Source organism: Neodiprion pinetum, chromosome 6 (assembly GCF_021155775.2).
Source record: "Neodiprion pinetum isolate iyNeoPine1 chromosome 6, iyNeoPine1.2, whole genome shotgun sequence".
Lineage (NCBI taxonomy): Eukaryota > Metazoa > Arthropoda > Insecta > Hymenoptera > Diprionidae > Neodiprion > Neodiprion pinetum.
This window is the reverse complement of record NC_060237.1, coordinates 6,369,780-6,388,272: the sequence shown is the minus strand read 5'-3', so window position 1 is coordinate 6,388,272 and position 18,493 is coordinate 6,369,780. Positions and strand designations below refer to the sequence as shown.

The 18,493-nt window shown below is 42.3% G+C and overlaps 2 protein-coding genes across 4 annotated transcripts in view; both read right to left on the bottom strand.

The window, feature by feature from the left end:
* Window positions 1-18,493, bottom strand: part of Btk29A (tyrosine-protein kinase Btk) — a 151,250-nt gene that overhangs the window by 108,826 nt on the left and 23,931 nt on the right. The gene's annotated exons all lie outside the window — the stretch shown is intronic.
* Window positions 10,898-13,439, bottom strand: LOC138191115 (insulin-like growth factor-binding protein complex acid labile subunit). The gene has a single exon (XM_069137075.1). It carries the CDS (start codon window positions 13,437-13,439, stop codon window positions 11,529-11,531), a length of 1,911 nt encoding a protein of 636 aa, XP_068993176.1. The 3' UTR covers window positions 10,898-11,528.

Here is an 18,493-nt window from a genome sequence, read left to right as displayed (position 1 = left end):
TGTGCCGTTACAGCAGCAGAGAAGCGGCTAACGTCGATTCAATCTGATGATCGAATCCGCTTTATGTAATCGTAACGATTTTTAGTGCCGTCGGATTGTCCGTTGAAGCCGCATTTGGCAACAGGCTAATCCGTGTTGTCATTGAAACGCAACGAGTTAACGCGAAATTGGATTAAAACAATTCGAACGAACAGAGCGACAAAACCGTACTGACACATCGCTCTTTTGACGAGATCAATGGATTCCAAACTTCGATGTTACAGTCAAACTAGAAATGTCGGACAGTAGAAACGGTGATTTATCCAAGCACCCGAAAGGTGGAAGGAAAACCAGCGGATGACCCGGAAGTTGGTGAAGTTCCATCTCAGGAAACCCTTTCTATTCCCATCCCCGACACTCTCCGATCATGCCATCGTAAAAAGTCACATTCCGACGAACCATAGATAATAAAATAGACTAGAATCTCGTCCGGGTATACTTGGGGAAAAAATCGGACACGGAATCTCGTTCCGCGATTCTGTTTCGCTAAAATCCCCAGCCCACTCCCACCCATCGGGTATCGCTCCTGATAACAATTTTCCATGTACAAAGTCGTTCGGGGTATATCATCGTTCTCGCCGCTAGCCGCGAGGTCTCGAATCGCGATACCGAAGCTGAGAGAAAACTAGTCGTGCGTAAACGATAAATTTGCTGCTTCTAACGGGTTTTCCATCCGCGAATTGTAGGACTTGCGTCGCGGTTCTATACGTATAACGTATAAATCCTTTCCAGAACAGTTTTCAAGTTTCCGATAACATTAATTGTACGAATTACAGCGTGCACCTATACATCTATATATATATATATATATAGGTACACGGCGATCCCAGTGGGAGAAAAACATTTTTCCATCCGCAGCAGCACCCGTGCTTACAGTTATAATGTAATATCACAAATATTTCGCAACTTTTTATGAACTCTTGGGCTCAGGGGGCATAACAGATATAATCTAAGTATTCTAAAAAACCGTATATTTTCATGCAGTAACTGTACCTGTACACAAGTAAGATAAACTATGTATTTTACAAAGACAATGAAATATCGTTGAAAGATAAGATAGGACGTAGCTGCAGTGGCAAAAATCTGCGAAAAGTACATAATTCAAGAGCTGACAATGAAACGGATAACATATTGCACTGAATAGATGAAACTTGGCTTATTACATGGTAATAAGAGATGACGGTATATAAATGCCCGGGAAATCTAGCGTTGCACCTCGGAAGCAGAGAGGGGAATAAAAATTGGACGCGTACCACGGGGCTCGGTCTCCACTTTCGTACTACCGGTAGGTAAGTTAAAGTACGTACGTAACTAATAAAGTCGTTATTCTCTGTAAAATAAATGAAGCAGAGTGGCTCGCGAACAAATTCTCCTCTTACTTTTTTGCCTTCGTCCCTTTTTTTTTTCGTAATTAAAGTTCTAGACTTCTATACACCTGAGCTGCAGCAACGGTATTCACCGAGACAGAAACCCGACTTGACTAACGGCTTCTCGGGCGAATATTGCACTCGTATTTCTAGCAACGCGTTAAAAAGATCCAACAGTCGAAAGGAGTCGGTTCATCCCCGTCGAGCAGTTGAATATATAAGTGTTTAGCAGATCATTCTTACCTTCGTCAACGTAATATTTTACATCGTAACTATAGCGTATTAATTCAACTAGCGAACAAAGTTTATCTCCGATTATAATTTCACTCGAAACGAACCCTAAAAATTTTATCCTCATATTATAATCGTCGAGAATAAATTCCATTATATATATATATATATCAAATAAATATACAAAGAAAATTGACTAGTCCTCACACGGAATGAAGTTTAATAAATGCTTCGCTCGAAATTGAGAAGCAAACAACAGATTCGCCTCTGTCGAAGAATTGTGCAACTGCAAGAAGCGTTGCGTCGCGGTAATCGAGACGATGCTATTGTAATAATTACGTCGAAGGTCGAGCCAATTAGGTACACGAACAGTAGTTGATACTGCGACGATAGAGTTCCTCGGAAATCAGCCCCCCCCCCCTCTCTCTCTCTCATTCGCTCCCTTCTTCTTCTCTCTCTCTCTCTCTCTACCTCTCGCAACATCGCGAAGCTGCACTAGTCGCGGCGATTCGAAGTTCGGGGTTCTCTACCCTCGACAAGCGAAAAGCCGAAGTGGGTATAGAACGGTGAACAGAAGGGCCAGGTCGAAGGAGAGGAAGAGGAGGGATGAGTATCAAGTTTTAACGAGCTCTCGGTAGAAACCAGGCGCGCGGGTCCGGTTACGAGGAAAACTTTCCATGCTCTATAACCGACGATGAGCTGAGCTTAGGTCGGTTCACTCTTGAAAGGTGCATCGAGAAGGATGACGAAAGCTCGGGTGATGCGGTCCGATGTACGCCGGCATCAAAGTAAATCGAAATTATCGATCTATCCAGCCGGGGGAGTTTTCTCCGCCACTGCAGAAGGCACTTTCGACGAGACAGAGTGTGAGAGAGAGAGAGAGAGGAGGAAAAGTTTGACCGCTCTTCAAGGAGATGAGGCAAGAAAAGAAGCGGCGGCGGATTGGAGGATGAGGGAAAAATGATCGCGGAAGAAAAGAACCGATCGAGGGTCGGGGTCATTCCCGCAGAATGGATCGGGGGGAAAATCGCCAGCTGTTTCAATCCGTCGTTAGGTGCACGCTTCTCGTCGGTGATCTTTGGTGGCGGTGATCGTGTAATATACGTATACCCAAAAAGCGTCACCCGCATCTCCGCGATATTAGTCAGCAGACCCTCGTCAATCACTTCCGGAAATCCCATTGAAATTACGTGCCCACACAGACTTTTACTCAGAAGCGGGCCCACCGTCTACTCGACGATCTTGAGTATAAACGGCGGCCTTAGATTGGCTCCATAAAACCTCTCGACCCGCCGATTCGAGAGATTTGAATGTAACGTATCGAGATCCGAAACCCCATGATTTAGTCCCGATCCTCTCCTCAATCCTGACACTTCTTTCACATATTTCCCGACGATATTTATGTATGCACAATACGTGTGTATACGCATAGAACTTCGACGGGTGCGATAAAATTCGACCACTTTACGATTACAATAATTCTGACCAAGCAGTTTTCAATCCGGTTATTAAACAGAACATTTCGACATATTTATATACGCGGTGAATAATGATGTCTCGGTTAAAGAAACGGTGCGGGGGCGAATTTATTTTGACTCCGCAGTTTCAACAACGAGCCATAAACTGCACGTTTAGAAAGAATGTTCCCGTGAAAAGAACCGGTTCGGTTCTCGTTGTCCTTTTGTCGTTCTTGCAATTTTTACAATAACGATTTTACCGTACGTACCTGATTTCGTAATGGTAACAAAACCTTCTGTCAAACTCTTTCGTAATCGGAAAAGGTGTGAGATATTTTTGTTTCGTGTGCTGAATAATTCGAATAACAAACTAAATTTCTTCATTGCGTATACACAACGTTTACGACGAGGTGTAAACTTGTCCTAAAACTTATTCATGGTGACAAAATTTTGGCGGGTGACTAACAAGAAGACGACGAAGGTCGCCGCTAAGAGTAACCGAGTCAAGAGTGACTGAAGGGCCGAGACGACTTTACTCATCCCGACTTAAGTCCGTTCATATATCGTGTCACACTGCGCGGCCTGATGGGCGATGCATTAAAGAAGGTATCGCAGTTTTAAGAGGAGCCCCATTGTTCGGTGAGAGAGAGTGAGAGAGAAAGAAAGAGAGAGAAGTCTTCAGTCGAGTTTGAGCTTGAGTCGAGAGGTGGTCGTAATCAGAGGACATTGTCGGTGAATACATGACACCATATATGCATACTTATATGTATATGTATGTGCGACGCGTATGGATGTGGAGGAAAAAAGACGTACATGGCGTTCAGAAAATAAGTGGTGCATGGAATTTTTTAGTATAGAAATCAAGAAATGAAGAGTTGCTTTTGAGGTAGAATCGACGGAAGTGGAGAGTCGTGGCAGCGCGCAGGTCAAACGGCTGTTCGCCGTCTATAAAATATATCCGAAAGGAGTCCGCGGTTGAAATTTACGAGCTTTGGGAGAACGGTGGACCTCTGATACCAGTTCGTCCTAGCTGTCCATAAATCACAATGCAATACCGTGCACACCGGTTGAACGGAGTATCGAAATTCGGCTAAAGACAACCGGTCTCGAGGAACACGACGACGAAAGTGTTGGCCGGATATTAAGAACGCGTCGAAAAGCGGATGCGGTTGCGGATGGTTGGTACTAGGATTTTCCTGGAAAAGGAGGTTAGGAGATGTGTAATCACGATCCGCGAGCGGGATTAATGAAAATTCTGATAGCGGCTTGGGACGAAAGACTTTGAGTGGGTGCTTTCAATTGCACGATGGGGGACGAGGGGAGGGTATCCATAATTAAAATTAAACCCTCGTGCGTTGCCAGACCCGTCAATTTGCGTTACATAGGGGACGTTTAGCGAGAGAACGTGAGCCCGATTCGGTGGAAACAATTATACCCGTTTCCGAGCGCTGGTACGAATTGGAAAACCAGTGAAAAATTCTCGAGCTTCGTGTTCGTAATTCGTAACGAGTTCCGTAGTTCTCGAGATCGCATGTCGATTATTTGTTCCAACCCATTCCTGCGGTTTTACTTACAAATTAGTTTTGTTTCATGTAGTTGTATAAAACTTTCCGGACATTCCGGCACTTTGTCTTTGTCAAAAAATTTTACTCTTGCTGATAATAAGGAAGCAGCGAATTCGGCCTGTTTTCAGAGCTCGATTTCCGCTCCAGGGAGACGAATCGGGCCAACTTTTGTATTGACTTTCAACTTGAGGAAGCGTCGCGACAACGGCGCACTATTGTGTACAACTGGCGAGGAGGAGGGAAGTGACAAAGTTGAGAGGCGTTCGGAGGGCGTGCTCGACCTTGTTTTTCAAATTAGTTAATCTATCAATACTGCAGTAGAGCCAAAGAATTCGCACTCGTCCATAATGTCCAGCCTATAAAATGCAACGTTATCTTACTGCATGCGCGTATAAAATTTTCTATAAATTAAATTCCTTCGCAGTTGAGATCAAAAGCGTTTCGCGGTAATTGCTGAGACAAGCTGAGGTCACGAAAAAGCACGACGTTTAGTATGTATTCTAATATAATTTGCGTCTCTCACCTTCGTTGAACGTTCATTTATTCTCGCCTCCGTAAATGATCAAAGACCTTGACGCCGTTTCAGCGTACGTCGTTTGGCGATAAAATTAAGCTAACGACGAGACGAACTTCTGACTTTTGGTAATAGTTTAAAGAAGTTTCCAAACAATTTTTTTTTTATGTTACTAAAAAATAAAAGACAAAAAAAAAAAAAAAACAAACGAAGGAAAGAAAATGTTTCAAGCTATTGCGCAATCAGCAACGCAATCGCATGTATCTGGATAAGAGATAAAAAAAACAAATAACGCGACGTTAAAAAATCGCAGTCGTTAAAACGCGAACCGCCAGAAGAAAAGCATGTACGCGCTATGGGAAAATTGACAGTGTCAATAAAAGTCAACACCGATTAGTGTAAAATTAAACGCCATCGGTGTAAATCGTCCAATTCTTGTCACTAAGTTGTCTTAAAATGAAAACCAAAATACTGTGAACTATTATAAAATATTTTCGTTTTTAGATTTAACACCGCATTTCTAACAGTGTGTAGGTATCGACAAACGAAAGATGGAAAATGGCGAGAGGACGACGAAAAGGATTGACCGGGGAGCGTCAACGAGTCCGGGATAGAGAGCAGAGATAGAAATAGAGGGAGAGAATAAGCAGAGGGTCAAGAACGCGGGTCCGACGGGTAAGGAGATTGGATTTCAGCGAAGATTGCGCGAGCGGAGTCGAAGGCGGAAAGGAGAAGCGCGAGAGGCGGATGAAGGGAGGAGAGAGAAAGAGAATCGCCGCAGTGCTCTTCGATATCGGCTGAGTGCTCTGGCGGGGCTAAAAGGGCTCTGGAAGGGCTATTGAAGTTCGGGACACGCTGAAGCCGCCCGCAAAACAGGCTAGTTAAGCTCAATCTCCCGCCGGAACGCCTCGCGACAATTTCGTCCCTCGAGAGCGACGAGCGAACGGATGAAGAGAGGGGGGGAGAAGAAAGAAAGAGGGCAAAGAGCTTTTGAAGAGCGGAGAACACCTCAATACGCATATATTTTCCTACCTATGAATTATTGTAATTCCCGGCATGATATACCGGGGAAATCCGTTCTGCGCATTTCGACCGTCAATTTCTTGGGTGATTCTGGTCTTCGAAAGCTCCCATCAAACCGATATCACTCTTTTAACAACCCGCTTCCGGTCGCGGCAGTAAAATTTCTACAAGGCTGGTTCGGGGGTCGGTTAACTTGTACGGTGAAACCCGTCCATTCGCGGATAATAGCCATCTTCGAAGACAGTTTCTCAGCGGCTTGTTACGGTCATCTTTTATTCAATCAAGTTTTCATCTACGAATCGACCGGGCAGATTCAAGCTCGCCAATAATCGCGGAGAATGCTTTGAATTCTAACCGTTTTTAATATCCGATGAAATGTCACGAGGTATCGTTACTCATTGCCATCGCGAATCGTCTTACAGTTTGATTATACGCGTACGCGTATGCGTAGTAAAGTGAGTGTAGGTAACCAGTTATCGACCCTGTCCCAATTGTTGACCTTTTTTGGTTGTATCTGTTTGATCCTTAGTTTTGAAATTACCAAAAAATAAATTTCTAGCGTCTAACCCTTTAGCAGTTCATTTTAGTCATCGAGAAATTCACAATTTCCGCCATCGGTATGTAATTTTAAAAAATAAAAATTTTAAAAAAGGTCAATAATTCGTTCGAGACGTGTCAATAACTCGTACATTTACCTTGGTCGAAAAATAAGTGTTGCAAAAAATCTCTGTAGTCTATTCGTCTCCCGGATATTATATGAAAGACATGAAATCAAGCCAGGCTATTCAATGAATGCTAGCTGTAATTATTATTTTCAAGGGTTTTTAACTGAATCTGTTTGTTTGGTTTTTTTTTTTTTTTGTTTTTTGCCACAGAGTCTAATTATGCACGATGATTCCTGATCTCCAAGATGAGGGGATTTAAGACACGGACTAAGGTCGGAAAAACCACGAGTATATACGGGTGGTTTGATAGTGTATTATTAAAGCAGGATACATCATTAAACGTACGCGCGGATCGCTGCAGAACACTTACAGGGTATGCAGCATATACCTTCCGTCACAGCGGTAAATTTTTCGCGACACGCGAGCCTTCAGCGGTATAATAAATTCTTGCATAATGCAGAATGCATTAAAAATATACACCTATATACAGGAATAGGAATAATCGTGCACATTCACTGTGCAGTATTTACAGCGAAGCGGCGGCTGATTTAAACGGCCGTAATTTCTGCGCGATTATAATAATAGTCGATGTTACAGGACAAGTTATACGCTGGTGTAATTACAATACGTCAGACGAAAATCATCGTTGCGCCAATTTTCAACTAACACGCCTTATACGCCTGTAATGTATAATCCCCGCGGTAAGATGCTTCATGGGAAAATATCAATCCACTTTAACGTGGAAAAGCGTTCGCGAACGTACGGCTAGCTTCTACGGCGGCAAAGGCTGCTCCGTGAGATTGGTTACTGCCAGAAATGTAGATAATAGGATTTCTGCCTATTTCCTACCCATTAAACCGAGCAATTCATCTTCCATAAGCATAGCTGGATGGGCTCTGCTATCCCGAAACTACCGAGTGCCTCTTCTCACCGGCTCGATGCTACACGTTCCCGGTTTGCATCTACGTGCACCGTTTTACGGTCTACACTTTGCGTTACACGTCTGACGGTGTAATTCTGCCGTAATTAGAAGACGATGGGATCCTCTCGGGTTACATCGACGTTGGAAAGCGCTTGCGAGGCTCCAACGTTTTATAGTCGGTAAGACATCGTTTCAGTATTTATGCAAGCTGTGCTTGAGGATGGAAAAAGGCTCGGTCTGAACGTGATACGCGTTACGTATAAGGATAACTTTGATTTAAGGATAGGAAGTAATGATCGCAGCATTGTGTTGCTGGATGTCGGAAGACTTGTAATCGCATATAATTGTACAGGTTATACGTTGTAATAGGTTATACTATAGGCGATCCGCGCGTGAGTCGTGCCCTTGTAGATTAATCGACGCAAAGAGGAACGCGGCGAAATTTAAATAAATCGATGGCAAAGTGCTCTTCATTTAGCATTAGAATGATTTTGGTTCGGTTGCTCGGCCATGGGATAGAATTGATTTCCAAGGCAAAAAGCGAAAAGCTTCGACTGATAAAATCTTCAATTTTAGCCATTAATTGACAAGCTTGGTCGTTGCAAAAGCCGGCTACTCCAGTTGAAACAGTCGTTCGAAAGAATGAAGAGTCGATACGTTCGTTTCCCGATACAATTTTCCCAATTTCGAGAACCCATTGAAAATTTCTGGGGGTAAGTAATTAACGATATTGCGATACGAGTCTTTCGATCCAAATCTGACAAAATTTTCGCTGGGGTCATAATGAAACGTTGGCAAAAATATGTTGGGTTGAAAATTTCTCAAGTTGGACACACAATTTACACCATTTCACTCGTGCCTCGTCGTCATTTAAAAGGACTCTTTCAAAGCAGTCGACTTCGGATGCAAGTCTAAATTTCAAATGTTGTTTCTAGTTGATTACAAAAAGTTTGTCTAATGCGATCAGTCGGTTGACCCGCCAGAATTGCGTCATTCTGAACCACGAGCATTTGGAGTTTTTTTGAAATTTCGCGCCCTGTTCGCTCGACCGAAGAGTTCGTGTTTCAGGTCGAGATTATTAATGATACAGAGATATCGGACGCCCTTTGATCGTAGAAAACTGATATCGGGACTGACGAGAATTGCCACGTGTCGAAAATGTAAGCCGATGGCTGACCGCGTCCCACGCGGTTCGTTTCGTTCTAGTTTAAAGGGGACTAACACCGAAGCCCCCGAATTGTTCCCCGTGCCGCGATAATGAAAACTTGTTAATTTCAGTGTTGCCCTGAACACCGCGGAGCTTTAACCGAGTGACCCGCGCACACTCAAAGTTTGTATTACGCGCGGCGTAACAATTATCGCTCTGACAACAACGAGGGTAGCAAACAGATTTTCCATCGCGTAGTCCGCAGTGCCGTGGCACGGTTTTACATACCCATGTATATGTACACGTATACCAGCGTCCAGCGACCACCGCCTTATTTAAACCAAGAACCAAGCCCGGCAGTGACGCGTGGAAGCTCACTTGAGCTCCCTGCAACGTTAAAATACGGAAGACAGGCCAGACTATGAAGCGTAAATTAGCCCGAGACCCATATTCTGGGACGAGCCACGTACACCAAGGACCGTTCTCCACTTTGGAGGGACGCGATAAACTCCGACTCGGTTCATCGCCTTTGGGCTTTTGGCCTGTTCCAAAGGACACGTCGGAAATGGCACCCGACACTATGCGCCGAGTATGAGTTCTAACGGTCAGAAGATTAGTTTAAGGGCTGGATTATCGTTGCGAGAATAAAAGTTACGGTTATAAACTGATCCAGACTGTTCGAACTCCGGGTTAATCTTTCGACTATCGTTACAGCGAGTCGGGGGTATCTTTATTTGCGAACTAGAATTTATGGCCGTTGTAATAACAAACGGAAGAGAAGTAGTAGAGGGTAGTTATCGCCGAAGTTGCGAGTTACTCGAGAGAATTAGATTGCGGAAGAAAGTTCGCCGACGAAATCGGAAGTGTGTCGTCATTTGCGTTGGATAGATTTCGGGCGCCGCCCGGAGATTTTGCGAGTCGCAGTTTTTTTCCCGGAAACAAAACGAACGCCGGAAGTCGATTGCGCGAAAGCTGTACCTACTCGTCGAGAGCGGTGCTTCGACCCTGAAGGGCGTCGTGCTCGGTCCAAGGTACTAATTAGATCATTTTTTGCCCCGTGTCTACGAGGCTGGAAGTGGAAGGGCAAAAAGACGGTAGAATATCGGCGACGCGCATATGTAGGAATGGATTGTTAGGGGGTGAAATTATATGCGTGGGAGGGTAATTAGGGTTAAAAGCAACGGAAACCTAATCCTTTTCACCCACGGAGGTATACGTTTGCTGACAAAAACTGGCTCTGTCTACATTTGCCCTTCGAGATCAGCGCCCCGGTGTAAATTTCGCAAACTATTGACTATGAAATCTCCGAGTGAGATCACTTTTTGGTCGTGCCAAGGGTGCGCCGGGTCATTCGACTAACGACTCGGAATAACTCGTGGCGAGATGCGTTAGGCCTAAAATTACACGGGTCTGCAACCAAAAAACTGCACAAGTTTTTTTATACTGTTTCTTATAGATTTTCACTCACCAAAACCGAGGAAACTCCCGTTTAATTCGAAATCTGGTATCCTATTGTTGATTCTAAAAGTCTTATGCAAAAGTGATTTCTTACCGATCGTCATTACTGCGGCGATGGTTAACATTGCTGTTGATAAATAATTATTTCCCGCACTTAGAGGTATTTACTATTTTCAGGTAAAGTCTATTTGAAATTCATTTATTAAATTCAAATGAATTGTTAAAAAATACATTTTTCGAAACAACTATTCATTCCCGTTGGATGCATAAATTTACGAAATAAATATAAATCGAGAATACCTGTTCGAAAGCTCATATACTTTTTTTTATTGAAGTTTGCACGAATTTCAAAAATAATTGAATCCAGTATTATTTTTATTGATGAAAAAATTCAAGTCGTAAATAAGATATTTATTTGGCATCACAATTTACTGCAACTAAACATTCATTCACCTTCTGTAACAGAATTTAAATAAATCAATAGTATTAAGCTAAATAAATGTCTGTTGTTAGGTTCTTATATTATTATTTTGTTTCTATTTGTGAAATAAAATTTATCCGAATGTACAAAAAATTTCTTTTCTCGATGTATTAATTATCGTAAATATGAATGTGATGCGATGCCACTGAAGAAAAATAATTATAAGAAAATTTCTTGGGTTAAAGGTTTCGAACTTTTGACCTTTGTATAGATATTTCTGTTGCATATGAAGCCATATTTATATGAAATTATAAAAAAATAAAAAAATACACTCCATCTTTATAACAACACGGAGCTATTTTTATATTCACAGTTTTTACAGCTCACAATCGTAAAATCATAATTTCAACCGACTGTTCGATTTTCCGAATCACATCATTTACATAAATCAGGTATCGTACACGTATGAGAATATGCTGAGCAAAAAGTGTGGATCGCATAGTTATTTTTCTATATTTGAACAATATTACACGTTTCTAAATCGTACCTAATAAGCCTTTATATCTTGGCAATCACAAAACAAAAACATTTCTCGATTATCGTTTGAAATTTGCAACAATATGCAGATGAACAAGAAAGGTTAAGCTAAGAAAATTTTTTTATTGTACAACTGCAGTGAAAAAAAAAGGACACTTCACGTGCTTCTCGGCCAATGGACCCTACCAAATAAATTTAAAACTGGCTGCATCTGGCAACTTGATCCCGTTAATATCAATTTTATCCGATCGCAAATGATCTAGTGTGATTAGTTTTAAATTCGTCAGTCCATCGAACAAGTCACGTGGCAACGAGTGAATTCTGTTATCGTGCAATGAAATATCGGTAACCGACAACAATCCCTCGAATGCGCCAGCCTGGATTTCAGATATATTGTTGCCTGCAAGGATCAACTGTTTCAGATTGATCAACTTGGTAAAAGTGCGAGGGCGAATCGTGGATATGAGGTTAGATCCAAGATCAAGTTTTTGCAACTTCGGCAGTTCACTCTTTTCGCTCAAGTTTCGACGATCAGATTCCTCGGGATTTGAAAAGGATCCAGGAACAATGTCTACTATCTGGTTTGAAGATAGATCCAAATTCAATAGCTGCGGAAGCTCCGAATATCTTGTCATAGATATATCCGAAATACGATTAACGCTCAGGTCCAATTCACTCAATTCTGACAACCCGTTGAATGCTCCTTCTGAAATAGAGTAGATTTTGTTTCCGGATAAGTCCAACTTCTTCAGCTTGGATAGTCCCGCGAACGCGTTGGGAACCAACTTGACGACGTTGTAAGAAAGACGTAAGTTAGTAAGATGAGTCAATTCTTGCAAAGTTTTAGTTTCGGTAATTTCATTCGAGAATAAATCAAGATATTCCAACTTCCCGAGGTTAGCAAACGATCCAGGAGCAACGGCAGTTATTTTGTTCTCACTGATGTCCAATTTTACCAGCTGCGAAAGTCCAGAAAACGTCGTCGCGTTTATCGTCGAAATATTGTTATGAAGTAAGGTGAGATTTTGTAATTCTGATAGCCCGTTGAAGGTCCCTTCCGGTATATAATTTATTTCATTGTAAGACAAATCCAATTTTTTCAGCTCTGACAATTCGGCGAATGTGTTAGGTTGTAATTTCGTCATTTTGTTAGAGAATAAATAAAGGGTTTCCAACCGTGAGATGTTGGCGAACGAACCGGGAACAATATTAGCAATGTTGTTGCTGTATAACGTCAAACTAGATAGCTTCGGAAGGCGAGGAAACATTGTCAAATCGATCGCCGATATATCGTTATTATCCATCGTTAGTTCCGTCAATCTCGAGAGTCCATTAAAAGTCTCCTCCGGTACGAACTTTATCTGACTCTGGCGCAAATTCAATTTCTGAAGTTTAGTTAGTCCTTCGAATGCGTTGCGAGTCGGTGCGATTGAGTTGTATCCAAGATTCAGGTGACGAAGATTACTCAAACCTTGAAAAGTGCCAGATTTTAATTCGGTTAATCGATTCGACTGCAAATTGAGCGTTTCCAACTGATCGAGGTCAGCAAAAGAGCCCGGAGCAATCGAGGTTATCCTGTTGTCCTGTAGATTCAAATTCGTGATAAACGGAAGCCTGGGAAACGATGTCACATTTATCGCCGAGATATGATTAAAAGGTAACATGAGGTTTTCCAGTTCCGAAATCCCGTTGAAAGCTCCTTCTGGTATAAGAGTAATCCCGTTTGTGCCTATGTTCAACACTTTTAGACGCGGCAGTTCTTTAAATAAATCAGGAACCAGTTCAACGTGGTTGTATTCGAGATGAAGTTGAGTTAATTTCGGCAAACCGGTAAAAGCTCCGGATTCTAAGCGCGTGATTCCATTGTTGATGGACAACTTGTCGATTGAGAGGTTTTTGAAACAGCCAGGTGCCACGTAACGAAAATGGAGTCCACTGATGTGCAAATAAGGGGAATGACTTTGCTCGGTTACGCTGATCAAGCGGTCCCCTTGACGGCACAAGTTGAATCCATCCCAATTTGCGCAAAATGGATCTTTTTCACTCAGTCCAATGACTAGAAAGAAACTCACTAACACTGCCGGTCGAAACATGGTTACCACTGTTCTATTCCTTCACCTCGAATTCCAGCCGTTTATACACACTCTGTCCGATTGATATCGTTTGAACTTTGTCACCGTAGTCACGTTGAAAAGATTATGAGGTGCAATGTACTAAATGCATGTACAATCACGGTCAAGCATACCCAGTCGTTCTATTTAGACAGGCTTACACGATTACGAGGCATAGTTGAATTTATAGCTTCATTAGCATAGATAATCACGGCGATGATTAAGGAGCTCGAATATTAGTTAAACTTCGTTCGTGTTGTAGGTAGTCCGTGGCCCACTGATAAGAGTAATCGAACAATAGTCGAAAAACAGACGTGCCAATTTCGGCAGACCGGTAAACACTTCAGGCAGAAAAATGGGAATTGGCTCTTCACGGAACAGACGCAATATCGAGATCGAGATTTTTAAAAAGGTCAGGCATCAGAAAGACCGAATCGCGGTATAGATTTTTTTTTTTTTTTTTTTATGCAGTCGGTATAACAGCCTCGGAAAAATTCACGACAAAATCGTAGCGCCTTCGGCACATTGGGGTGATGCTTGAACTAGCACGACATCGACGAGAAGTCTTGCTATAACCGTGAGCAATCTCTATTCTAGGAACTCGTTTGAATCTTATTTCTGGCAAGACATAATAATGGGATATAGATACGCCGTTGAAAGCATATATTGAACATTCTTTGTTGAATCGTAGCGTAGAACATCACACATACCCTGCTGGAATACTATGCTCTAATGTGCAACGTATATGTATGCATAAAATATACTTTGTAATACTTGGCATTACTTTTAAAATCCTGAGATACTCTACACAATACATAATAATCTGTTTCTCTTTTGTTAAGAGAGATTAAGTAACGATGAAACTATGGAGCAAAACACTATCCAATGGTACTTAACGTACCATTATCGCGAAAAATTAGAGTGCAGTTAGCTCCTAAACATGAATCGTTTGCAGGACAACGATTGCGCGGACATTGTTGTAAATATAACGCCACAGCAATAGCTTATAAGGAATATACACAAACAACGACAATAACAATTGCGCCTAGAGTTGTGGCGAGTTGTACAGCTGCTACTTGAACCGCTGATGCAAGTGACAGTTTTTTATTGCGTCAATTATTCAGAGGCAAAGCCCGCCTGCAAATGCCGTAGCCTGCAGAGGCTGCACATTGGTTCGATTCAACGAGTCCGGCGTTGCTTCCTCTCCCAAAAAAAAAAAAAAAACCTTCCGGTATCAAGAGATAAAAAGTATTAACGCAGCTCGAAAATTTATTATACCTGCAACGTTGGATGAAACTCGATATCAGCGAAATAAAAAACACTCCCAGCTGGTTTTTATGGTTGCGAAAAGACGGAGAGAGGACTCGCTGATTTGATGTTTAATTTTGATAGTGATTGGACTGAATATGAAGTTCGGTCATCGCAATAGTGACACTATTGTACAGACGCTACGATGTTACGGAAGAATGAAACTCGTCCTAACGACAAGTACCGAATTTCGTCGTATTCCCGAAGATCGGCGTGCAACTGGAACACCGTCGTAGTGAATTAGAGAAGAATACTCATCTCGTGCCATTCAATCATAAGCATGAAATAACGGATCGCAAAGTCAGCACCTTCCAGCCAGGAGGTGTCAGGTTTCAGGTAGCAACGTTGCGAGTCAAGAGTTGAAAAAGTAGGACACACGTTGATATATTATATGCATGTACATACATACGTACGTACTGCAGCGTGAATACCCGGGGGTTAGATTTGTTCCGGGTGTGTGTATACATGCACTGCATATAATATCGGGAAATCTGATGGAAATGAAATTTTCCGTTGGCAGTTTTGCCGACTGCGGAGCGTCGCGCCGTGTCACAGCTGGATGGGAATTTCGAGTTCACCATCACGGAGTACGACAAGAGATTTAAGAATGCCTCGCGAGTTTGAAAAGTCGAAGGTAGTCAAGCTGTTCCAACTTTATTCGCCGTTTTGATCCGCAGATCGTGCCGGAATTCAACTCGATTTGCGATCCACTGGACGGCAGCTCCCTGGGGGTAATTTGAAACTCTATTTATTCGAGTGGTGGATCAACGACACGGGTCCAAATGGACACTCGAGAACTCTGGCCCTGAGAGAAACCAGGCCAGCAATGGAGGGCGAAATCATATTAAGACGGTATTAGCATAGTTTGCCTTCTGATTTACCTAGCCGAGAGATTCACCGCCGAGGTGCGGATAATCCTACTTTCGAAAGAGCAATAAACGGTTAACAGCTAATGGAATTCAAGCGGAGGAGCTCGAGGAGTCATCCCGTAGGAAACCTCCCAGGTTCCTCAACTTCCTCTCGACCGGCTTACGGAGTAACGCGTAAATTGCAAAAAAGTGTCCGCAGTCCGGAAGTTCGTTGTGCTATCAATTTAATTTTTTATCTTCTCCAAATCCCCCGAATCGTATTTATGATTTTTGGTTAAAACCACACGCGGCAAACGCGGCGTTTCGAAATCATCGCGTTTTCCACGAGATTGAAATCCATGGAAACACTCGTAGGATCAATTCGGTGTTTGCCAATCGATTCGTGTTCCTCCGAGAAATGAAAATCACGTCTTGGTGTGTTTTTCGCCTCTTTCCTCGCCATATACTCCCATACGCGTTCGGTTGATCTCTTATATCTGTCCTTCGGTATGACGATAGGGGTTTGGGGGAGGGAGGGGTCAGTTTCTACGAAAGGTTGCCTCTAAGCCCACAAAGCCCCGGTAAATTGAAAAGCCGAGATTGCCTCGGGTCGAATAACTGGAGAATATATTCGCGCTCAAGTTGCGTATCTTACGTGTGTCGTACGTGTATCGTGACACGAAGTGTAGTAGGCGTGATAAAAGCGCAAATAGAGGAAAACACGAGACTGACCTGGGTGGTTGAAAGAACAGCCTCGTTCTCAAAACCGTCACGCACAAGCACCCGAGATTAATTGCAGCACAATTCGGTGTTCAACCGACCCCAACTAATGAGGAGACTCTAAGAGCCCTAATGCGACCCTGACTGTATAACTCGTTGCCTCGTGCCCCAGGTTATGAATTAATGTATCGGTGTGCAGTTACAGCCGCAGCCTCGTGTCAAGTGCAATGTAATTTCGCTCTGCCGGGCGTTAGAATTTGGTCTCAGACTTGATTTCTTTCGTAACGCGTTACATCAGACTAATAACTGAGCGACACGTTTTTTTTTATCTGCCATTAAACACTTTAAGGGGGTGAAACCAACCAAATATGTAAGTTTCACTCACAAGGACGTAATATTCTTTAACCAATTCAACTGGAAAAGTTTTCTCATAACGAGAGCTAAGAAATATAATTTTGCTCAATTTCAAACAAAAAAAAAAAAAAAAAAGTAACTGCCAACTCTGATCCCCTTGACATGCCTTACTCAGAGTGTTTAATGTTAGATGAAAAAAGATACGTGTTGCTTGGCTTTTAGTATAATATAACATATTGAAAAAGAAATCAAATCGGAGAGATCGACCTGGAATACTTTTCCTGTTTAAAGTGCCTGAATCGTTACGCAGAGGCAATACGTCGGCGAAATTGTCGGACTGGAATTTGTTCATCAAGAACCATCAGCCCCGACTCGAGTTTAGTTAAACGAAATGATTATAAATTTTCAGGCAAAGCCAGGAAATTCTCAGTGGCGAATTACAAAGGGATTCGCCGTTGGCGTATAACTCTCCAACTGTCACGAGGATTCGTACCGCCGTGAGATTAGAGTTCTCGTCGTTAGAGGGGGCTCAAAGTTTCACCCGGACAAACGCGATGGACCATACGAAACTATGTAGGGATTCTATTTGTACCCGGTAGCTAGACGTCACGGAGACACTGCGGAAAAGAGGCTTCCAAAACCAGAGGGAGGTCGCATCTGCCATATGCAGGCAAGGAAATGCATTTAATGAAGTCGAGTATGCAAGGTTATACAGCTGAAGACAAAAGTAACCGATACGGCGTTACTTAATCATTTTTTTCTTTCTGTCTCTCTCGGTTTTTTTACATACCATTTTACTTCGACAATGGTACGAAAAAAATTCGATAATGCACCCCGTGCACCTATGCGTGATGTGAGAGAGAGAAAAAAAAAAAAAAAAAGAAATAGAGGGTAGGAAAAGAAATTGTTGAATATTTCATTGGCGAAAAATTGTAATTCAAATCCACTGTACTCCATGAAATTGGGACAATTTTCCACGCTCCGCCACCTTCTCTCTGACATTTTTCACCAACCGCGTGTATAAATCTTCATATATTTCTGTTTTTACGTACAAACTCCAGCCGCAGTTCCGTCGAGTCGGAATTTCTACGAACAAATTTTTTTTTTTTTGTCATATTGATTCCTTGCAAAAAAAAAAAAGAATCCAAATTATTTCAACAAGTTCAACGATCGTTCTCTCGCATATATGATTACTTGAACTCGACGTAACGCAAAAAACTGAGAAAAAGAAACATTTGTATAAATTTCTTCTTGCATCGCGAAAGAAACGAGCAACAAACGCAACGAATTTGTCCGATTTTGTATGAAACTCGAGTAAAACGAGGAGGAATCTCGGTAGCAGAGAGAACAGAGTAGGAAAAGATTCATTTTGAAGCCGGTTTCTTCTCGTAACGTTTTTATCACGCGAACGAGATCGAGACAAGAGAGACAAGGAAGGGGGTCTTTCCTCAGCAAGCACCAATATACCAAGGGCTTTCGATGCCAGACGTATAACAGCACTCTGTGTGTTTAGACAAGCGAATTGTGACATGGGAAATACTGTTCCTCACTATGTACGCGTGTACCATCGTGTACATCAACGCGAAGACGGATCGTTTCGACAACAATTTCAGAATCAGAAACCCGAAAAGAAATATCTGCCTCTTTAGGTATACATATACCTATATATATAAGGTACATAAAATATTGCTCCGCAGAATTGGAGGTCGAATAAATTTTCCGTAGGAAATATATTCTGCCAAGTTCAGTATTTCATACGTATTTCGTTATACTTTTCTTCTCCTTCGTAGGAAAAAAGAAAAAAAA

Excerpts from the sequence above, each read along its gene's own strand:
- LOC138191115 (XM_069137075.1), bottom strand. The coding sequence starts at position 13,439 with ATGTTTCGACCGGCAGTGTTAGTGAGTTTCTTTCTAGTCATTGGACTG.